Raw genomic sequence first — 21,552 nt, 5'->3', positions numbered from 1 at the left:
ACATGTTGATCACCCAGACAAAAGACGCAACACCCATGCAAAACGCCAATAAAGGATCAACCAACGATCGTAGTACCGTTCTTCCTCAGCCTTTTCCTCTCTTCCAGTCTTCTTCTTGCTTGCTCTTTGCGGTCAACAGGTAACATCTGGCTTCGGTCATGCTTCACTTGCGCAGAACCTTCTGCATGGTGTGCTGTGATTTTTGAGAGGTCAAACTTGTTGTCGGTAGGTGCATGGTGGGATGCTGCATTGACTTTTGACTCGTCCGGCCTCTGTCTCTCCTCTCTTCTCGATGAAACGGAGGTTGCCTCGAGCTCTGAGACGTGTGTCGCCTTCTCAGTCGCACGTTCTCGGCGTCGTGTGGGTTCGGGCTTATGCTCGGGAACTGCGACCTTCTCGTTTGACTTGGTTGTCTCTGTCGACTTTACGTTCGATACAGATTTCGATATTCGATGTTGCTTTGGTGGTGGGTTCCACTCGGGCCGTGAGTATGGCTGACCAGTAGAGACTGGTAAAGCCATCTTGTCCATTTGCGCTATCGAACTGTTGTTAATCTCCATCCAGGGATCAAGACCCGGAGATGGTACAGGCAACGGACTGGACGGTGGGATTGCGGCAGGCGACTTTGGCGCATAATTCTCGTCAGTTGCGACTGGCCTGCGGATCTTTAGTGGCGATCTCTGCGGTTGGTCTTGATGAGGCTGTGCAAGCGCCTTCTCCAGAGTGATCTCAAACGGGCGTGCCGGTGCACGAGGTGATCTGCCTAGGATGATAGAGGCTTCACCCTCTGCTGTTCCAAGTCTGGACGGGAGCACTGGTCGGTTCAATGTGTCAGGGATCGTACCACGGCGGTGACGGCGGGGCTTAGGCGACGAGTTCTCCTTGGTAGACGAAGCCATGCTGTTATTGGGAGCGAATGACACTTCAGGATCCATATCTAAGCCACGGCTTGGCGATCGTGGGTTATCCTTGTTCGCATCTTCGTATATCTCGAATGGAGCTTTGTTCTGTTGGGGTTCAGAGGAAGGTATCGAGCCTGACGCTTCCAGGACTGTGATTCGGGCTTTCAGCGCTGCGATCTCGATACTCGACGACATGCTCTCGGCCATCGCTTGACGTAGCCTTTCCTGGAGATCCTTGTTCTGTTGTTCTAGGTCTCGCTCCCGCTGCCTGTATCGCTTGCGTTCCTGCTCGAGCTTGGTAGATAATTCTGTGGCTTCGCCGTCCTTCTTCATAGCGAACTTCTTCGCCAGCTGCTGCTTGGCAATGACCTTCTTCATCTCCTTCTCGCTCTTGTCCGCGTAGCTCTCGTATTGCTCCTTCCAGTATTTCCCAGACTCCGAACGTGGGGCACCCAAGTCTATTGTGATGTCGCTGTCGTCTCTCGCCTTCGGTTTCTGCCCCGACTTCGGCTGTGTGGTTGTCCGCGCGTCAAGGAGGGCTTCGGTGAGTCGGGTGCGCGGTCGTTTGTCACTTTCCGGGTCAAGCTTCAGTTGTGTGCCAGGTGTCCACGGGCTCGGGAACTTCCCGGGGCAGTCACTGGGTATGCCGGTCTTGCCAATGTTGCCGCGCTTGCCTTCATTGTCTACCACGTGCGACCCAAACGACACCTGCTTCCTTCCCTTGCTTGCGGTACCCGGCGTCATGAGGATGCCGCCTGGCTGTTTCGATGGAGAGATGGGCGGCCCACTCTCTTTCGGCGCGGGAAGATTAAATGCTTTTGCGTTTGCTGCATCTATCCTCGCCTTCCTCTCGCTCTTCTTAGAGGCATCTTTCGCTTCTTCGGGCGCAGGCGTTCCAAATATGGCGTGCTTGAAAGCTTTGACGGCGAACTGATGAGCAGGCGTCTCGGGAGGTTCGATGAAGGTGGACTCGTAGTCATTTTCTAAGACTATTAGTACGTCTCGAGACGCGTAGCTCAGTGCGACAAACCAGGCTGGAGATCTTCTATCACGTTTGTGATGCGCGGACCGGTGATCCACGAGAACATGGCGAAGTGTAGGTCGTCGTCGTGGGGCGAGAGAAGAGAACTAAGAGGGTTGGTGGGAGGATGGAGATCGCATGCGCCGTGTGGATATTTCCGTGTGTTTGTTTGGCGGATTGTTTACTCGCAGAAAACGAGGGCCGAAGGTGGACTGGACGCTTTCGTGCACCTCAAATAGTTCCAGATGGGTCGCAAACACCTCCAGGATAGCATGCGACAAGCTGCTAGCGCATCGTCAGGGTAAGGGAAGGTGCGGTGCTGTTTGTTGTGCTTGCTCGTCGATCTCCAGACATGAGGAAGTCGCGTCCGGCGGCTCTGCTGGCGCCTGCAGGGATGGCGCGGAAAGGAAGGGTAGCGGGGCGTCGCCAACATATCGCCCCCACCGACCGCTACTCGACGTGCGCTGGCCACGAAGTCTCTACATATCGCCATTCTCATCACTTTTCATTCACTACAAATTTTTAAGATCGAGATGTCTGCAGTGTGAAGGGCAGCGGCTACGGCTGCTAGTCTCTCCGTCAATACCCATACTATATGACGGCCTATTCAATCAACCACCAGTAGCCCACTATGGCACCGCTAAGAACACCAAAGAACAAGAAACAAACGCACAATGCATCCACGCCGGGAGACGATGACATGGGCCCAACAAGTCCGCTCGGGGAACCGCGGCCTTCGCTGGTCTCACACACCTCCGAAACCTACGAGAAGGCACAAGAAGATGAACGCGAAGTCTTGAAGGCTGTGTTCATGGACGACTATGAAGAATCAGAAGCCAAGGGAGCATGGAGCGTAAGTACAGAAACCTCACCGTCGGCGTCGCCGTTCAGGCTCTGCGCCCACACGGCCTGCAGACCTGCGACAGCGTACCCTTCAGGATGTGTTCAAGTTTTGCATCCAGATTGTGCAGAACCTGAGTATTCAAGACTGGACCTCCGCTAACTAGATCGCAGAAAACTACAGATCGCGTATTGCGCGTCAAGTTGACGTCTTTCTCTAACGAAAAGATCTCCATCACGCTATGTGCGAAGCTTACCGCTACTTACCCCAAGACCCTGCCCGAACTTTCCCTGGAGGATTGTGGCAGCCTCAGGAAAAGCACGTGGGACAGACTTTATGGCCTGCTCAAGTCTCGACCTCGTGAACTGCTAGGCGAGGTGATGATCTACGATATTGCGACGGCCATTCAAGAGATACTGGAGGACGAGATCGCTGTCCGCGAGACGGACGGTACCTACGAGAATCTGGATGCCGAGCGTGCAGTACAAGAAGCCGCTGCTGTCGAACATCTAAAGCAACAGGAAGAAGAGTTACAGAAGAAGCGTGACGAAGAGAAGGCTGAGGAGGAGCGTCTTTTGCAGCAGATGGTAGGTGACGAGATGCGCCGAAAAGACCTGTTGGCAAAGCGCAAGAAGCACCGTGTATCCGCCAATACTCCGCCTTCGTACTTTCCTAGCGCCGAGAGTAACAACTACATTTCATTCGACAGGACGATCGTTATCCAGCACGAAGACACGACCATCCAATGCAGTGGCGTTGAGAATCCGCTTCCTTTGCGTTCTGGCCCTTTGACCGAACAGCTGTTGGTAAAACCGGCCGGAAGCACAGCAACGCTTACATTAGTACTAAAACGTGCTCGGGTGGGCGGCGGAAACGCTGCTGCCGGCCCACAGCTCAAAAAGGCCGTTATGGAATTCGAAGACGAGATGGAAGAGATCAAGCGACTGCGACAAGGAGCCATCATGGCGGTGCTGGAGTTCAAAGTAGAGCATCTACCCGATTCCGGATGGGAGATTAGCATCCTCATGGATCACGCCGACAAAGGATCTTTAGGCGAGCGGCTTGCCGACGATGGACCCCTACCAGTCGCAAGAGTTCGTTCCTGGACCATCGAGCTTCTAGAGGCACTGGACTTCTACCACCGCAATGGTATAGTCCATAAACGCATTCACCCTCACAACATCCTGTTCAAGAGATCGCCCGGTGGTGGAATCACAGTATTGCTAGCCGACGCGAGCTTTCAAGGCTCTCTTTATCATCTGCGAAGCTTGTGTTGGGACGAACAGCCGATGAAAATTGTAAGGTCGTTCTACTGGATAGCGCCTGAGCTGTCTCAGGATGCGCGTCACACCCGCAAGACGGATGTATGGGATCTCGGCGTCACGTTCCTTCAGATGCTCTTCGGCCTCGATGTGCCTGAAAAGTACAATTCGCCCAAAGAACTGTCCGATATTCTTGGCTGCTCCGAACCGTTACAAGAAGTTCTGCGCAAGTTCTTCAAGCCCGACCCCAAGAAACGATCCTCAGCCTTTGACCTCATCCCATGTGAGTTCTTGCGCGACGATGTAGACGTATACGAGCGACCCTCCACACCCGTACGTTCGAGGAACTCTTCAACTTCATTAGGTCGGTATAGGCTGCGACGAGAGTCTTCCTCTGGTGTTGTTCCGTCATACTCACGATACGCGAATGACTGGGCCGAACAAGGTCGCTTGGGCAAGGGCGGGTACGGCGAAGTCGTAAAGGCCCGCAACAAAGTCGACGGTCGTCTTTATGCTATAAAGAAAATCAAGCAGAAGTCTGCTGCAGCGTTAAGCGAAGTTCTTTCCGAAGTCATGCTACTTTCGCGGCTCAACCACAGCTGTGTGGTACGTTATTACACCGCCTGGCCAGAGGCCGAAGCGGATGATTACTATGACTCGGCAACATCAGATGGCGACGAGTCTGACTGGGAATCGGACGTTTCTCCAGGCACGACTACGACTGATGGTGGCGCTCACGGAAGAAGCACTGGTGGTTTAGACTTCATTAGCTCCAGTGGATATCCCAAGATCGAATTTGGGTCTGACGCAGAATCGGAAGATGACGTCGGTGCAGTCATCTTTGGCTCCGACTCAGGTAAGCAGCCAATGACATGGAGCGTCATGTATACAACAAGCTGACTGTAGGCAGAAGATGAGGCAAGCATAGGGCCACTCTCGCCAGTCAAGAAACGCGCCATGTCCGACTCAACACCTGCAAAGCCCTCGAGGTCAATCTTGTACATTCAAATGGAGTTTTGCGAGAAGCAGACACTCCGAGATTTGATACGTACCGGACTTTATGACGATCCAGACGAGTACTGGAGATTGTTCCGACAAATTCTCGAAGGACTCGCTCACATCCATGGCCACGGTATTATCCATCGTGACCTCAAACCTGACAACGTCTTCATCGATATGGCCAAGGTGCCTAAGATCGGCGATTTTGGATTAGCCACCAGTGGCCAATATCAGAGGCCTGACACAAAGTCCTCCAATGGTACACAGGATGGTGGCGACATGACGCGGAGTGTCGGTACTGCGCTTTATGTTGCTCCTGAGCTCAGCTCGACCGTTATTGGCGACTACAACAACAAGGTGGATATGTACTCCATGGGCATCATCTTCTTCGAGATGTGCTTCCCCCTGAGAACTGCCATGGAGCGCGACAAAGTCATCCGATCGTTACGCGAGCGGAAACACGATCTTCCGCAAGAGTTCGAGACGCCGGAAAAGTCGTTGCAGGGTACCATCATCAAGTCTCTCATCAGCCATCGCCCTTCAGAGAGGCCCGGATGTACGGAGCTCCTGAGAAGCGGCAAGGTACCTGCTCAGATGGAAGACGAGGCCGTCAAAGAAGCGCTCAAGGCTCTCTCGGATCGAAACTCGCCACATTACGCAAAGATGATGGCTGCTCTTTTCTCACAAAAGCCCGATACGCAAGCAAAAGACCATGCATGGGATCTGAGCGCGACCACTCAGAAGATCAAGGCCAACGATGTGCTTCTACAGAATCTAGTGAGGGACAGGTTAGCTATGGTATTCCGGAGCCACGGCGCTGTTGAGATACAACGTCAAGTTCTACTACCCTGGTCGGACCATTATGCTGACACAAAAGTCGTCAAGCTTTTCGACCCCTCTGGAACCCTGGTCCAGCTACCTTACGATCTGACATTGCCGTACGCACGTAGCATCGGTCGAGGTGGAGCGTTCCTAGAGAAGACTTTTACGATTGGTCATGTCTACCGTGACGACTACACCGGAAGTGCTCCACGTAGTAACGGCGAGGCAGACTTCGATATACTGTCCTACGATACGCTTGACCTTACTTTGAAGGAGGCAGAGGTTCTCAAGGTCGTCGATGAAATCATTGATGAGTTCCCTTCATTTCGATCAACGCAGATGTGCTTCCACTTGAATCACGCCGATCTGTTAGACATGATCATGGAATTCTGCAGAATCAGTGTCCCAAAGCGCGCTGCAGTCAAAGCAGTCCTTAGTAAGCTGAACATCGGAAAGAACAACTGGCAGTTGATACGCAACGAATTACGGTCCTCCGACATTGGCATTCCATCAACATCGTTAGATGATCTGGCACGCTTCGATTGGCGCGACACCCCAGAAAAGGCTTTCGCGAAGCTGCGGCGACTGTTCGAGGGCACCAAGTACCTTGATCGGACTCACGTTGTCTTTGCGCACCTAACATCCGTCATCAATTACATGAAGTTGTGGGGCGTGAAGCGTAAAGTCTACATCAGTGTACTGAGTAGCTTCAATGAGAAGTTCTATTCTGGTGGCATTCTCTTCCAATGCTTGTTCGACACGAAGCAGAGGGAGGTGCTTGCTGCAGGTGGACGGTACGATAAGCTGATCGAAGAATACCGTCCAAGAGGCTCGAGTCACGCACATCCAGCGGCTGCGTATCACGCTGTTGGTGTGAACCTGGGATGGGATAGACTCGTCAACTCCATGAGTCGATATATCAAGAAGCCTGAGAAGTCAACGTTCTTGCGGAAACACGCTGAAGAAGACACGCCATCAATTTCGTGGATGCCACGACGCTGCGACTGTCTAGTGGCTAGCTTCGACCCGAACGTTCTCCGCTCTACCGGTATCAAGATGGTAGCAGACCTCATCGCCCATGGCTATACCGCCGAACTCGCCGTCGATGCGCACTCCATCGAAGACATTTTACGTCACTATCGCGAAGACAGGCATAGCTGGGTTATCGTCATCAAACACGGCGTCGCCCCCGACAAGCCGGAGCTCAAGGTCAAATCCATCGCAAAGAAAGAAGACACAGATTTGCGCAGTACCGATCTTCTGAACTACCTCCGCAACGAGCTCCGAGACCGCGAAGAACGCGAAGGAAGCGCAGCTCGCCTAATCAAAGCTCCACCACCAACTTCAAGCAACACTTCCAACGCGTCGAAAGCGAATGTCGATGTCCTTATTGCCCAGCACCGATCCAAGAAGAGCAACAAATGGTCTATCGTTGAGGCCGCGCAGTCAAGGTCGACAGATTTACTTTCCGCGTTCCAATCCGCACCAATCGCTGCTATCGAGTCAAAGGAAGAGGTCATGAACTTGCTCAAGGAGACGCGTCTCAGCGACCCGGACTCGTGGCGCTACTTTATCCAGAAGATGCCGCTTGCCGAAAGGAAATACCTACAAGAGCTGCACGACTTACTGCTGGGTTATAGAGCGAAGTGGGTAGAGAACAAGGGCGAAGGTGGAACAAATGGAGAAGGAGCTGTAGGAAAGGCTTTCGTGTATAATTTCAGGACTGGAGGGTGCTTGCTATATGATTTGGAGAGTTGAGAGACATGAATACTAAGAAGCTGCCGTCTTTTAGTACCTATCACTCAAGACGTACCCCTATGGTATACGTAGTAGCTGAATTCAAGACCAGAACCTCGACATTGGCTCTAGCATTGAAGAAAGCGCTTACTCTTCATAAGGCGAATTGAGGCTATGTTCATCACGAAGGCAGGGCATTGCACTACATTTGCGAAAACGATCTAAGTTTCCCAGCCTCGTGCGGGGTCAGGCTGAGGGGAGTACATGCAGGCGTCATCACAGCCTTTGCTTCTCCCAGATCCAAGAAGATGAACGGAAACGCTCTGCATTCATCAGCACAACGACTAACCGGTTTTCTCTATGTGCCCACGCAGTAGCTGGATCGCGGCGTCGCGTTGCGTTATCGCCACATCCACCCTTCTCGCAGCATCCTTCCACCAGGCCGCCTCACGTTGCCGCTCACTCGTTACCGTCTCCCACGAGATCGCCTCAATTCTCCGTTGCTCTTCCATTCCGCCGGGCTGCCTCTGGTCCTCCTTGGCCGCCCTAAGGGCTCCCACGGTCACTCTCCTCCAGGTGCTCGGACCTGTCGGCCGAGTTCCCATGGTTTTGCTTCAGCTGCTCAAGTTCTGAAACAACACCCCCATTGCCGTCTTTACCATGGTACTTTTCCAACAGGTCGTTGTACCTGCCGGTCGAGTCCGTATGGTTTTGCTTCAGCTGCTCAAGCTCTGAAACAAGCCCTCCTCTGCCGTCTCCCCCGTCATGCATCTCTTTCAGCTCGTTGAGATTCTTCTCGAGAGCATCGTACTTGAACACCAGACATATCTCATCTTCTCCTTCATGCTCGGCTTTGAGGCTCTTGAGCCTTAAAGCCAACTCGTCATATCTCTGCTCCATGGTTTCCCTTGGTTGCAGTCCAAACTTCTCCCTCTCTCCCTTTAGCTCTGCTAACAGCTCATTCGACCTGTGGACTTGTGCCCGGACTTCGACAAGTAGCTTGTCGAACGCCTCGGCATCGCTTGCTCCGTGTCTGTTTAGAGGATGACGTATTCCTCGTGCCGCAAGGAACTCTCGCTTCCTTCGCAACAAGTCCAGCTTTGCACGCGCAGCATCCATTTTGTCCTGCATCTCGAAATCGAACGTTTTCGTCTCCATCGCACGAAACACCCGCAGTTGGACGTCTTTCATCATGGCGCGGGGTGGTGTGGTGTGCTGCTTCCGCCCATCATCACCGAATGGGGTCGTCACTTCGGGTTTGAATTCGGCCTTCATGATCGAGCTGAAGCCTTGCTGGCGTGCTCCAGGCGGCGGCATCGGCGTCGCAACTTCTCCACCGTCTGCTCTCTCCATATCCTCATCCGCACCTGCATCTGCCACCAAATCCCTACATATTGTTAGCAAGAAACAGGAAGGAGCGAAGGTACTCACGCATCCCCATCATCGTCCATTTGCCCCGTCTGCCTTGTTGCTCCACGCAACCTATCCGTAAAGGCGTTCGGATTCGCCATGGTGTAGTTGAGATGGTGAGGTGTGCTGGGGTGAAGTCTAGTCGCACCTGCCGTATGGAAGGCGCTACGCCCGATTCGCTCCACGACGTGACGTGACCACCAACATCACACCATGGGTCAACGATGATGACGTCGCAGTACGTAAGTAGACTGTCGTATGGCCACAAACAAACAAACACAACGCTCTCCTTAAATTTTGTTCTGTCCATTTCATTGCTTCAAAGAAACCTTTTTCTTTGAATCGCTCTTCAATTTCTGTTTGAGAAAGATCAACGAGATCAACAGAACGGGAACACTGACAGCGGCAAAGACCCAAAGGGACAGATTGCCCTGCCCAAAGGTTGAGAAGTTCATACCAAAGAAGGTGCAAACGAATGAGATTGGCACATATACCAGTGTCACTCCCGTCGTCAACCGCGTTAGTTGTTCCAGATCCTCTGACTGCGAGTTCGACCTTTTCGCCTCCAAAAGAGAGGCATTGTGCGCAACGATTTCCATGGCCCTTTCGCAGCGCTGAATGAGCTGCACGACTTGAGTATGAAGGTACTGGAAATCTTGCAAGAGGCTCATGCGCGCTGCGATGAAAGGGTTATTTGCTCCCATTTTTGCGAAAGGAAGAAACCAGAGGGAGTCATCGGCTGCTTTCAGAAACGCGATGATGTCGCTGATGCGATCAGAATGTGCCTCGAGAATTGAACGATCATATTGCAGGTCGGTACGTTCGGGGAGAGCGTTTGGCTCTGAAAATTTGGTTTGCAAACCTTCTTCCACTATACCCTTCATGCGCTCGTCGAGGATCTCCTTCATCATGTTCAGAAACTGATTTTCTGCTGTCGCAGCAAATGCGTAGATCTCGCTGACAGCATAGAAAGGATCCTCTTTCATTAGTAGGGGTTCGAGGGTGTAGCCGTACACCTTGTGGAGACTGTTGAAAGTTTGCGTCGCGTTGAATCCGGAAGAGCCGATCGAGGAATATGCCAGCCCACCGCGCAGCGCTGACGAGAGATTCGTTGTTCTGAAACGATTGAACACGGTAGGACTCAGCTTGAAGTAGACCTGAGGTTTTCGGGAGGCTTGCTTGAACAAGAAGGAAAGGTCTGGGTCTTTGTCTTCGCCGCCAGCATCAGTCCAGATGAGTACTTGACGTTATTAGCAATGGACATACGCAGGAGTCGGGGAGCAGTACTCGTCCATGCACCAGTTTCCTGCAGCAAGCATATAGACACCTCTTGAACCAGGGTGAATTGTTTCCGGTTATGCAGATACGCGCTCCGAACGATGGGCCGTCCGACAGGGGGGTTTTGAACATTCTCAAGAAACTGTGTTTTGAGATTTTCTGCGAGCAGCGATCTGGCTCTGGAAATATCGTCGAACAGATCTTTTGCATTGGAAAGACTACCGATAGTCGGTATACTCAGCTTGAGGGTATGACGGGAGCCGGAAGGCAGAGAAGGTTCGGCATACACTCGGTCGTGTACAGAAGGTCTAATCGAACGTAGATGTTGCTGGAAAAAGTGTATATCGACGTTGTACACGTATCCGATGGTGTTCAGCCAATCAGAGGAGGGATGGCCACTAAGAAAGAGTAATTCAGGGTCTTTTGGTTCTGTTCCAGCTCTTCTAACTCGATCGAAGTCCCTTGATTTGGAGTTTGAAGAAAGCTGAAGAAAACCCACTGGCGGACATGTGTACGACCAGGCGAAGGGCACGTCCAACGTGTAAGGTCCGATAGGCCATTGCGGTAAAGGATTCGATAAGTACACAAGGAGATCACTCAAATGCGATGCGTTGAACAAGGGATCTCGACTGGCGTTGGTGATGGCTGCTTCACAAAGCGATACGTAAAGATGCTCTGAGAACACGTGAGCAGGGATGTAGGTGGATGTTGAGCATAGGGTGCTTACTGTCTGGCATAATCCCTATAGGACCTGACACAATAGGCGGAACGGGTCACGGATGTAATGCTCGTTGAAACGAAAAACACAAAGGACGTCTTTTGACGCATTCAAGAGGCGTGGCTTCCAGCGAAATTCTCGGCTAAGTACTTACATAGGGCAGTGCATGCTATTGGCATCCCGATAGCGCAAGTTGTGGCTGTAGGCAAATCCGCGACAGCCTTGGGCGGGGCGCCCCAAATGTACGACTACAAGGCTCTTAACAGGCCATGGTGCGTTGCGCAATGTCCAGCGCGCCATCACCACTCCCTTTATCCTAGCTCATCCATCCTAGTATAACCAATAGACATCATACTAGCAGAGCGCTCAGTGAGTTTGCGAGGATACTGCCTTTTGAAAACTTCCATAGCACGCTTCTGTAAGGTAAGTGTAGAATGGCAAAATGCATTGACTCCCTGATTTGTCGCACTTGATCACGAACCTAGTTGACGAATTTCGCCTCGGCATATGAAGTACCTTCGAGGTACGTTTGATGTAGCGCATCAGGCTGTCTCGCTAGGGCATGAAATACGTCTGGGAAGGTGGGCGACGCTCAGGAGCGCCTCACTGTACGCCCTGTCGCCTCTTGTGCGGCCACTGCAAATGCGTTGTCAAAAACATGAAGCTCCCAATAGCCAGCGCAACCGTTCAGACACCAGTGCCAATCAAACGTATTGAATCCTAGATTTCATTTCGAGGACATGCAGGTGGCTTCACCGGAAATCGTGCGCAACGTCGGCGGAAACTTGCGTGGAGGATGCGGAATCGACGCGTCGTAGCAGCGCGTATCGTCGTTTTTTCGTACCATGGCACTATATCGCGCGTCAGGAACAATTGCGCTCTGCGCTGATAGTACGCGGAGACGTACCCTTCACACCCTCCGCTGTGTGGGCCTTACTGCTCGATACTTCCGGGCGATGACCACGGCATCATAGTCGTAATTTCATGGGAACGCGACGGGATTGTAAATCCCAAAGTTTTGAACACTATGCGTTATGTGTTGTTGGAAACACATCTAAGGTGCTATTAAAAAAGACGCGTCCATATCACACCTCTCCAGCGATGCCCCGTGTTGATGCGCGGCGGAGCCCGAGCGTGGTGGGTCTAGTCCCAACTGCGCCTAGCCGAGCCCTGACATTTGGAGGTCAAGATGCCAGCCACCCGGCCTTCCGCACATGACGCCATGTTCATCTTCATCGCCGCCGCTCGCATCTCAAACAGCGAACTTCGACCTCGCTCTCAGCCTCGCACCATAAATCCAGATCAGATACATTCCGATCTACTTTGAGTTAGCGCGCATTCACGGACTCGCTTGATCTCATCAAAACTCACAATACCCATGACACTCAAGCCACCCAAAAGGCTAATGCCCTTCCCTATTCCCAGTTTGAGATACATAGGACGGGAGAAGAGTACGGATCCGAAAGCGAAAGCAGACCGACAGAAGTCATTGCCCGCGAAAAGGGACGCGGCGTATTGCGGGTAAGACATGGGCACGTATGCTGAAGACACGTTAGCGATGTGGACAGTAACCACAGTAGAGGTATAGGCGATAACTTACAAAAGACAGCCTGGAAGATGATGTACACGCTAGTCGAATATATAGCGATACCGATAGTCGAAACAATCCAATGTACAGATTGACGAGCCGTCCAGCCTACACATCTCGCCATTAGTACCCAATGTCTCAAGTCCAGTCGTGCAATCAGACTCACCAAAGATGAACAATCCAATGGGCACCCCAAAGCTCGCGAAAATCGCCGGCACGAGTCTATGCTCTTGAGGTCTGAGCCCTCTCTTGAGGATATCCGGTATAAGGTAGAACCTCAAATAGGAGAAGTAGATCGTCATAGCAAGAACGCACCCTACGATGATGGACAGAAACACGATCGCCATCTCGCCGACGCTGAACCCGTATATCTCCAAATACACGAGAGGAAAGACCTCGAAGAAAGAGTAGTAGATGCCGTACGTCAGCGCAGAGTAGACGTTGATGAAGAACAGAGCCGGGTCTTTGACGCAGATCTCCAAAGGCTTGATCAGAGTATCGAGGAGTTCAGCGGAGAATTTGGTGCCTTTACGATCGATCTCGGTTTGGGTGTGGATATTGGGATTGCCAGTCAGTGCACGCAGACGGGCAGATCGCTGGAGAAGGATGGTGGTAGGCTGCGTTTCTGGGAGAAAGAAGAAAAAGAGGAGGAATACTGGGGCGGCCATCCAGAGGAGTTCCCATTGAGACCTAAATACATACGACTAATCAGCATCGACAAGAGAAGAAGGCTAGGTTGATAGAGAAAGAAGACTTACCATCGCCAGTTCTCCGCATAGACAGAGAAGCCAGATAGAAGAGGCCCTAGAGCTGGTCCAGCGAACGCGGCGGCTGTCCAGAAAGCTAGGCCGTACGGTATATGGAGCAGAGAGTACAGATCCTGCATCGTAGCTCCGCCGTTCGCTAGGCAGGGGCTTCCGAAGAAGCCGAGTAGGAAGCGAAGGAACAGAAAGCCGCCGAGATTGTCTACTAGTGCGGTAGGTAAAGTGAGGATGGTGAAGAGCGCGAAAGTCGTGATGTACGGTATGTTTCTGCCGAGTTGGGGTACTGTGATGAGCTGTTAGCAAGGCCTACGTCCGCGACAACTTCCTCACACGGGACGAGCATCCGATGAAGAGGGACAGGAGAGGACATCACATACCCTCGCTCAAAGGCGCAAACAACAACGGACCGATCCCATATCCTACACACCGTCAGCTATCCATCCCATCCCATCATCTCTCTCATCGCAGGCCAGCAACATACCTAGCACATAAAGCGCCAACCCCAAACTCGCCTTAAACGCCCCCACCCCGAACTCACTCATGACCAACAGCGTACTACTAACATAGATCGAGCTACCCGCGTACACAATGAACGTATACAGACAGATCAAGAATGCCGTCCATGCCTTCTTGCCCTGCGACCAGTTCTGCGGGTTCGCGGGGTCGGTCGTGGTGTACCATTCTGCTAGTATGAGGCCGTCGGCTGTCTTGACGGGAGCGATGGCGTGAGTGGGTGAGTGGGTGGTATGGAGGGCTAGGTCGGCTTCCAGGCGTGAGGGGCTGAAAGGGAGGGCATGCGACGGGAGGGGTGCTGTGGAGGTTGAGTTGCGGTCGGATGCGTTCACTCCTTCTGCGGTTCTGGAGTGAGGTTTTTCGAGGTTGACTTGAGGGGACTCTGTAGTAGCTGGGGTTGGGATGGGCTGTCTAATGGCAGTTGCGGAGTTGTCGGAGTGAGCCTGGCTCTGTGAAGCTGACGCACTGGTATCCTTTTCGATATACGCAGATGGGATTTCGAAACCAGGTAACTCTTCTGGATACTTGAAGAAGCGATTTCGTGTGGCGTAACGGACGAGTTGACCGAAAGGCGCGTCGCGGACGATCTCCTTGATTGTTTCCATGGCCTCTAGGTACGCGTACGGGATGTTGCAAAATTTGATACTATCAAGAAGGCTACCCAAGCTTTTCCGGTATAACACCCTTCTTATACCTAAACACCTCACCGTCCATTCTAATCACCAAAACCTCCCCATAAGCGGCTCTGCTCCCCTCCCGCCATCTGGCCAACGCGCCAGAAAGCCGTCTCCTCCAATCTCCTCAGCCTCCTCCCCAACGACAAATCACCACTACAGTCAGCAAAAGCCATTATTCACCACCGAGCGAATACTCATACACCAGATCGCGTTGCATGACGAGCGGCTGATAAGACGCCGGACAAGGCAAGTAAGACCCGAAAGCGGCGAATAGACAGCCACGTGATTGGTACTGCAGCGAAAGCCACAAAGCCCAACGGCGTAATTTGCACTTTTTGCTGACCGATCAGGGTTTGTTGATGGAATGCAGTGGCAGGACTGGCTTGATAGCACGCGTTCAGCCCTTTGCTTCTGTTTACTGATCGGTGGTCGTCGACGTGGTGGTGCGTTTTGTCAGATCCGCCAAGATCCGATACTTCATCTCACATGGCTGACATGTACATGCTGACGAGCACCGCTTACCCAAGTCACAACATACAATGGAGGATCCGGACACCCTAGAGCCTACGTTGACCTTGGACTGCTTACTTTGTATGTTTTTATCTTAATGTAGGCTCTAGGGTGTTCAGTGGTACATGTCAATCATGAAAAAACTGGACAGGCCTGCAGCCTACATCAACACAAAAACCTACGAAATAGGTAACCTGGCGTTGATGTAGGCTCTAGACCTATTCGGGGTTTCTCTTGTACAAGGTGGGTACGTCAATGTGTCGATTATAATTATATGCACACTAAGAGCAGGTAACCACCCATAGGCCCTGTCTGGTATACGCCGCGACAAAAACAGAAGGAAATAATGCCTCGCTCATGCAAGACCGTCTTGATCACATGCTTTTTGTTCTCCAACTCCGTCTAAATTTGACTCTCCCCTCTCATCCCAAGACCCTTCAACCGTACGGCGGAGCTGCGATCTTCTATTGGGCAGCTGATGTAGGTTTTGACTCATACGCAGTCTTTGCAGTAGTAGTCAAGGTTTCTAGCTCGCCGCTGGTTTCGCACATGGATCGGAATGAACCGCCATCCTTTCGGACAAGATCGTAGGGATGGCCGTACTCGATGACCTCACCCTTGTCCAGAACAAGGACCTTGTCGTAGTCAATGATTGTTTGGAGACGATGCGCTATCGTGATGGTAGTGTTCTTGATCTGACGAATGGTTTCTTGGATCTTCGCATCGGTGGCGTAGTCGATGGACGCTGTGGCTTCGTCCATCAGCAGAACCTTGGGTGCTTTCAGTAGCGCTCGCGCTAAGCACAAAAGTTGTCGTTGACCTTGCGACAGGTTGGACCCGGATTCCGACACCAGCGAGTTGAGGTTCTTGAATGGGTTCTTGTTGTCGGCCTCCATAGCAGCCTGCGCCGCTACTTCGTCGCGGTCCGCAGTACGACCATCAGGCATGACCACGACTGTGTCTTCCTGTGTCTCGCCACGATCCCAGTCGCGGTTCGCCAGAATGGAGCCGGGATTTGTGGTAGCGGCTGAGTAGCTGCCGTTGACGTCCGCTGTGACAGCGTTTGTTGTCGGAACGGGAATCTGGACAGCGCGAGGTGGGGTGGTCGCTCCAGTAGGAGTGACAGAGCCGGACGCGGGGCGTGATAGAGTAGAGATCAGGTTGACTTCGCGAAGGGCGGTGTAGATCTCTTCATCGGTGAAGATAGAGAAGGGGTCGAGATTGCTTCGGATAGTGCCTGTGAAAAGTGTCGGATCTGTGTAGTGTCAGCATCTGTTCCACCCTAATAAGATATAAAGATGTGCCTACCTTGCGGTACCATGACGACGTTCTCCCGCAGATCGTGCAGGCCGATCGTGCCAACATCAATGTCATCGATCAAGATTTTGCCCTTCTCAGCCTCCAGCGCCCGGAACAAGGCAAGTGCCATTGAACTCTTGCCGGCACCCGTTCGGCCTACGACACCAACCTTCTCACCTGGAAGGATCTTGAAGGTCAAGTCCTTCAGGACAAGGTCAAAGTCAGTCCTGTATCGCGTGCTGTAGTTGATGAACTCTACGGATCCCTTGCTCGGCCAGTTGGATGGTGGACGGTTCTCTGAAATGACAGATGGAGCTTCCTGGTCAACATCGAGGTACACCTTGACACGCTCGACCGAGTTCATGTTCTGTTCATTAGCAGAGTAGAGACGAACGAACCACAAGACGTTCTCGGTGAAGGTAACAGCATAGGTAAGCGCGAGACCCGCGGCACCTGCATCAATGTGACCAACGCTGAGCACCACGAAAGCTCCAGAGAAGAAGGCGACCATGGCACCGACGACGTCCACTCGGAACGCAAGCCACCTGTTCGCTGCCCAGAGATAGATAAACGGACGATGTTGAGTGTTAATCTTCGCCAAGTTCTCGCGGATGAAGCGGCGTTCGTCACCGTAGGCTCTGATAGTCGTCATTCCGGATAGTGTCTCACCAAACTGTTGATACAGCGGACTTCGATGTACGGATTCCAATCGCTTCAGGTCGCGGGACGAGTTGATGTAGAAGCGACCGATGAGGAAGTAGAGGATGGAGATGAAAAAGGCCGCTATTAGGAACCCGGGAGTAATTATCGAGATAAGAATGACGATCGTGATTATGGAAGCAAAGCAATGGACAACACCAATGGCGACTGGCGCTACCTCTTGGTCGACAGATTCAATGTCCTTGGAGAACCTGTTCATGAGCTGACCGAGTGGAGTCTGATCGAAAAAGCGGAACTTGGCGTGCGTGACCTTTTGAATGAGACGTTCGTGTATGCGTTTGGATGCAGCGAGAGAACCCCCAAAGAGGAAGCCCTCTCGTAAGAAGGTGATGAACATAAAGATGAGTCCAAGAACAGCGTAGACGCTCAAGAAGTACGCAGAGTTGACGTCCGGGTTCGGGTCACTGAAGGTAGTCTGCATGGTGTTGTAGACATATGACTGCTGCTCCGGTTGTGTAAAGAAGGGAATGTTCCAGCTGCAGGTACCACTGTTCATGCATGTTCCCATGCCACTTATTGTCGGAGCATGCGTTACCGGAGATTGGTGATGGCTGCTCGCCGCAGCATAGCCCTTTTCTGCGTACGCGTTCGCCCATGTACGGATCCAGAGGTTGGTAGATACCGAAGAGATTTGCGCAGCTACAAAAGCAATGGTAGCACCAAGCCAGTAGTACCAGGGGCCCATAGCTCGAAGATACATGGTGATAATGCTCAGCTTAACGCCTCCCTCTGCCTTCTTCTCGTCCTGACTGTTGCTGGCTGGCTTCTTCTTCTTAGCGTCCGGCTTGCCATTTGCGGTGCCATTAGCAGAACCGTTTGCGTGATTGGCATCGCCATTTGCCTCTTCACCAGCATCCGAGGGCTCTTGGGAAGGAGGTTTCGACGCTCCTCTTGATGCGGGCCGTGATTTAGTAAGATCCTCGGTAAGCTTTCCTGAGTTAATGACCTCGTCTGCTGTTCCTTGTGCGACCACTCGGCCGTTCTCAAGTGCAACGGCAAACTCTGCGTGTGGCAAACAGAGGCTGACGTTGTGTGTGACGAGGATGCAAGTTCGGTTGGCCATGAGTCGTCCATGAAGTGCGTAATGGAAGATCCATTTGGCAGTGTGGGCATCGACAGCGCTCAGAACATCGTCAAGAAGGACGTGACGAGCCTTGCTGTACAACGCACGAGCCAATGAGATACGCTGTTTCTGGCCTCCGGAGAGCGTTACACCCTTTTCTCCCACTATCGTCTCGTCGCCAGCATCAAGGATCTCAAGATCTCGCTTCAGAGAGCAGGCTTCGATAACCTCGTCGTAGCGCTTCTGGTCGAACGGACTTGCGAATACGATGTTGTCCCTCACCGTACCGTTGACAAGCCAAGCTTGCTGAGCGCAGTAAGCTATACTGTCAGTGAGTCCAGTATCGGGGTCGGGAGTCAGGTCCTCTCGGCTTAGTCCACCAGGCAAGTAGACACTACCCTTGAGCTTTGTCATCTCGCCAAGTAGGCCCATGAGTAATGAGGTCTTTCCAGAACCAGTGGGTCCAACAACAACGTTGAGCTTGCCGACAGAGAAAGTCAGATTGAGATCCATGAGCTTGAAGGCATCTGCCGAGGCCTGGTCTGCCATGTCTGTTCCGCCCCAACTGAATGTACCGTTCTCGAATCCAATAATGGCTTGGCCATCTTCGTCCTTCTTCTGGGTCACGAGTTGCGAGTACTTGTCCGTCTCAGGCTCGGACAGATACTCCTCGATACGATCAACTGAAACCTTGGATTCTTGGACGTGGGCAACCATATCTGCGAGCTGGTCCAGCGGGATCCTCAGAATTTGGAAAAGCGAGAGGGCGGTGAATGCGACAGATGGAATGAGCGCCTTATGTTCAACGTTCGTGTACACGAGGAAGGACAAGAACGTGATTAAGACTGGCGAGCCCGACCATATCGTAGCTGCTACCGCCCACAGAATGTATCTCCGTCGCAGATGCTTGAGCTCAATGTACCGCTTTTCGTTGACTAGACCAATGAAGCGTTGCTCCCAAGCAAAGAACTTGATAATCCGGATGTTGGTGAGGACTTCGTTGGTCGTGTGGATGCGGGCATCGGTGGCCGCGAGAATGAGTTTCTGGATCTTGGAGAATTGTCGCGCAACATACATGTTGATCGGGAGCAGGAAAACCATCATACCAATACCAGCAATCGAGCTGTAGCCCAAGATGCGGTAGAGCAAGAAGACAGCCACGACAACTTGGACAGGGGTGTTGGCCCAGAGGAAGTGTAGATAAGCGCAGATCTCGCTGACTTTGAAAGCGTCGACAGCCATAAGGTTGATGATCGCACCGGTGGTGACCTGAGCGTCGGATTCGGGTTTCGATGTTTCGTCTTCTTTCGAGGCTCCAGTCGCCTTCTTCTTCTTGCCAAAGGTGAAGATGCGCTTCAGTCCCTTGGGTTCTTCATCATTCTCCTGCTTCTTCTTCTCCTCGCCCAAGGCCTTCTCGGTGGTAGCTGCTGCTCGTCTCTTGAGCGCTTTCGCGTAGATTTCTCCAATGATGACAGCGCGTAGGCGGATGCAGATTTTTCGACCGAGCCACAGTGCTTGGCCGTCAGCAAGTGCAGACAGACTGCCAGAAACGAACAGTAAGATGACGTAGAACCAGGCGGCGTTGGCGGGCGTCTGCTCGGGCTTCTCAACGTATTCCAGAATAACCTTGAGAAGTAGTGTCGGGGCGAAAGTAAGGAAACCAGAAATAGCAGCCCAGCCTGCTTGGATGAGTAGACCACGCTTGAAGTGCTTCAAAAGGTGGTAAGCTAAGCCGGATGTCTTCTTGACCTGACGGTAGTTCGCGATGACAGCTGCAGCCTTGTCCTTGGAGGGCAAGTTCCAGACATCGGTAAGCTCGTATGTCTTCTTATATCCTGTCCAGACGATTGGATCGACCCAGCTGAAAGTGGCAAGCGAGAAAACACTGGCGATAGGTTCCCGGGCTGGCGCGATGTCGCCTTCATACTCTAGCTCCACCGCCTTGTTGCCTTTCCTAGAGCACAAAGAGATAAGGAATAGTAGCGACACGAGGACGAAGTCGCCAATCATCAGCTTCCGGTGCAGAGGCGATCGCGGGTGGATGATGGCCGACCGGAATAGGAGGACGCTGAAGACCCATTGGAACCCGTAAATGAAGGCAGTGTGGTACCACAGCTTGGGAAACGAGAATCTGCTGGTGCTGGAGAACAGCAATCGCAGCGAAGCCAGGGTGGCAATGTAGGCCCAGACCGCAACATTGGCAATGGCCGCAAGCTTGCCGTGCCTTCCCCAAACATTGGTCACCAGCACAGCGACGTGGAGTGCCAGCTGGGCCAGTACCGCGACTTCCTCGAGTATGACGACCGTGAGCTCTCCGCGGGGTTTGTCTACGGCCATGGTGGAGACCGTGTTGACAGCATGAAGCGCGAGATCTTCGTTCCGGTCAAGATCGTCTTCGGCATCTTCGTAGGGTTCGTCGCCATCGTAGCGAGGACTGCGGAAGGACCAGACATTGGTGGGGTCTTCGAGGACACTGTAGGCGTGGTAGTATCGGGACGCGGTGGCGGCGAAATAGAGTTGGACCAGTAGATAAACGACGGATATTCCGCATACGATGAGAGGGAATAGTGTTTGAAGATAGCTGCGACGTGTTAGCTGAGTGGTCGTTCGTGGTGGCGCATCGCCTATCGGATGGCTGCAGTGGCATCTGAGACATCGCGTCGTGGCGCAAAGCAAAAAGAAGCACTTACTCTTGCTCGAAGCATCGCGAGAAGTCGTCTCTGCCCCAGAACGGGCCTCTACAGTGGGCGAACATGGTGTCTGCCGCAGTTGTACGAGACCTGTTGTGACCTGTGGTGGTGTTCAAACCTCCAGCACTCGCACTCGCTATTGACGGCTGTTGAGGCGCATTGGGACTAAAGGAAGGACCGGAGGGTGTATTCGCGCCTTCTGCTCGATTGCGCCGAAGTAAACAAACGGCAGCAGGGGGCCTCCAGCGATTGTGTCCAGGATAGGGTGGTTTGCGAGGAAAGGAACTGCTTCTTCGGTTTGCGCTTCCACTTGCCGCAAGAGCTTTTCCAGATCCGCACTGACGTTCACGCGCGCGTGCCCGAACTAACAAATGATGTAATTAGCTATTGCTGCCGATGTGCAACCGAGATGCTGGGATCAGATAAGATAGCTGCAGATCAGATAACCGGCCCAATGTAAAAACGGGTGCAACGAGCCACACGCTGAGCGGTCGCAAACTACTCTATCGAACCGTTACCGTGGCTGCTGGTGTGGATATAGCAAGCAGTCTCACAGAGAGAGCTAGATCGTCACGACATATTGTTTGACAGGGTTCGTCTCCGCTTGACTCAAGGTGACATGGTTGTGCAGCAGATGCACCGATGCGCATGTGTCACAGAGCAGGCCATGCATCCGTCTCACGGCTTTTGTCGCGCTTTGCCGCTCTGCAGCTTCACACTACCGTACGCTCACATATT

General features: G+C 52.6%; 5 protein-coding genes across 5 annotated transcripts; 1 reads left to right on the top strand and 4 right to left on the bottom strand.

The window, feature by feature from the left end:
* Positions 1–56: 56 nt before the first annotated feature.
* On the bottom strand, positions 57–1,990 carry J4E79_008528 (uncharacterized protein; the record flags this gene model as incomplete). Its single annotated transcript, XM_049357385.1, has 2 exons — positions 57–1,885; positions 1,933–1,990. The coding sequence occupies 2 exons, from the start codon at positions 1,988–1,990 to the stop codon at positions 57–59; spliced, it is 1,887 nt and encodes a 628-aa protein (XP_049208283.1).
* A 564-nt stretch (positions 1,991–2,554) lies between these two features.
* J4E79_008527 (uncharacterized protein) lies at positions 2,555–7,605 on the top strand (the record flags this gene model as incomplete). Its single annotated transcript, XM_049357384.1, has 3 exons — positions 2,555–2,776; positions 2,938–4,882; positions 4,937–7,605. 3 exons carry the CDS (start codon positions 2,555–2,557, stop codon positions 7,603–7,605), a joined length of 4,836 nt encoding a protein of 1,611 aa, XP_049208282.1.
* A 525-nt stretch (positions 7,606–8,130) lies between these two features.
* On the bottom strand, positions 8,131–9,095 carry J4E79_008526 (uncharacterized protein; the record flags this gene model as incomplete). The annotated part of the gene is made up of 2 exons (XM_049357383.1): positions 8,131–8,971; positions 9,016–9,095. 2 exons carry the CDS (start codon positions 9,093–9,095, stop codon positions 8,131–8,133), a joined length of 921 nt encoding a protein of 306 aa, XP_049208281.1.
* A 210-nt stretch (positions 9,096–9,305) lies between these two features.
* Positions 9,306–14,460, bottom strand: J4E79_008525 (uncharacterized protein; the record flags this gene model as incomplete). Its single annotated transcript, XM_049357382.1, has 8 exons — positions 9,306–10,234; positions 11,346–11,406; positions 11,835–11,841; positions 12,426–12,531; positions 12,591–12,686; positions 12,745–13,268; positions 13,337–13,625; positions 13,824–14,460. The coding sequence occupies 8 exons, from the start codon at positions 14,458–14,460 to the stop codon at positions 9,306–9,308; spliced, it is 2,649 nt and encodes an 882-aa protein (XP_049208280.1).
* A 1,046-nt stretch (positions 14,461–15,506) lies between these two features.
* J4E79_008524 (uncharacterized protein) lies at positions 15,507–20,879 on the bottom strand (the record flags this gene model as incomplete). Its single annotated transcript, XM_049357381.1, has 3 exons — positions 15,507–16,297; positions 16,351–20,705; positions 20,815–20,879. The coding sequence occupies 3 exons, from the start codon at positions 20,877–20,879 to the stop codon at positions 15,507–15,509; spliced, it is 5,211 nt and encodes a 1,736-aa protein (XP_049208279.1).
* Between the last annotated feature and the right edge of the window lie 673 nt (positions 20,880–21,552).

Source organism: Alternaria viburni, assembly GCF_023758015.1.
Source record: "Alternaria viburni strain BMP 2772 chromosome Unknown scaffold_20, whole genome shotgun sequence".
NCBI classification, from domain to species: Eukaryota; Fungi; Ascomycota; class Dothideomycetes; order Pleosporales; family Pleosporaceae; genus Alternaria; species Alternaria viburni.
This window is presented reverse-complemented; position numbering and strand designations above follow the sequence as displayed.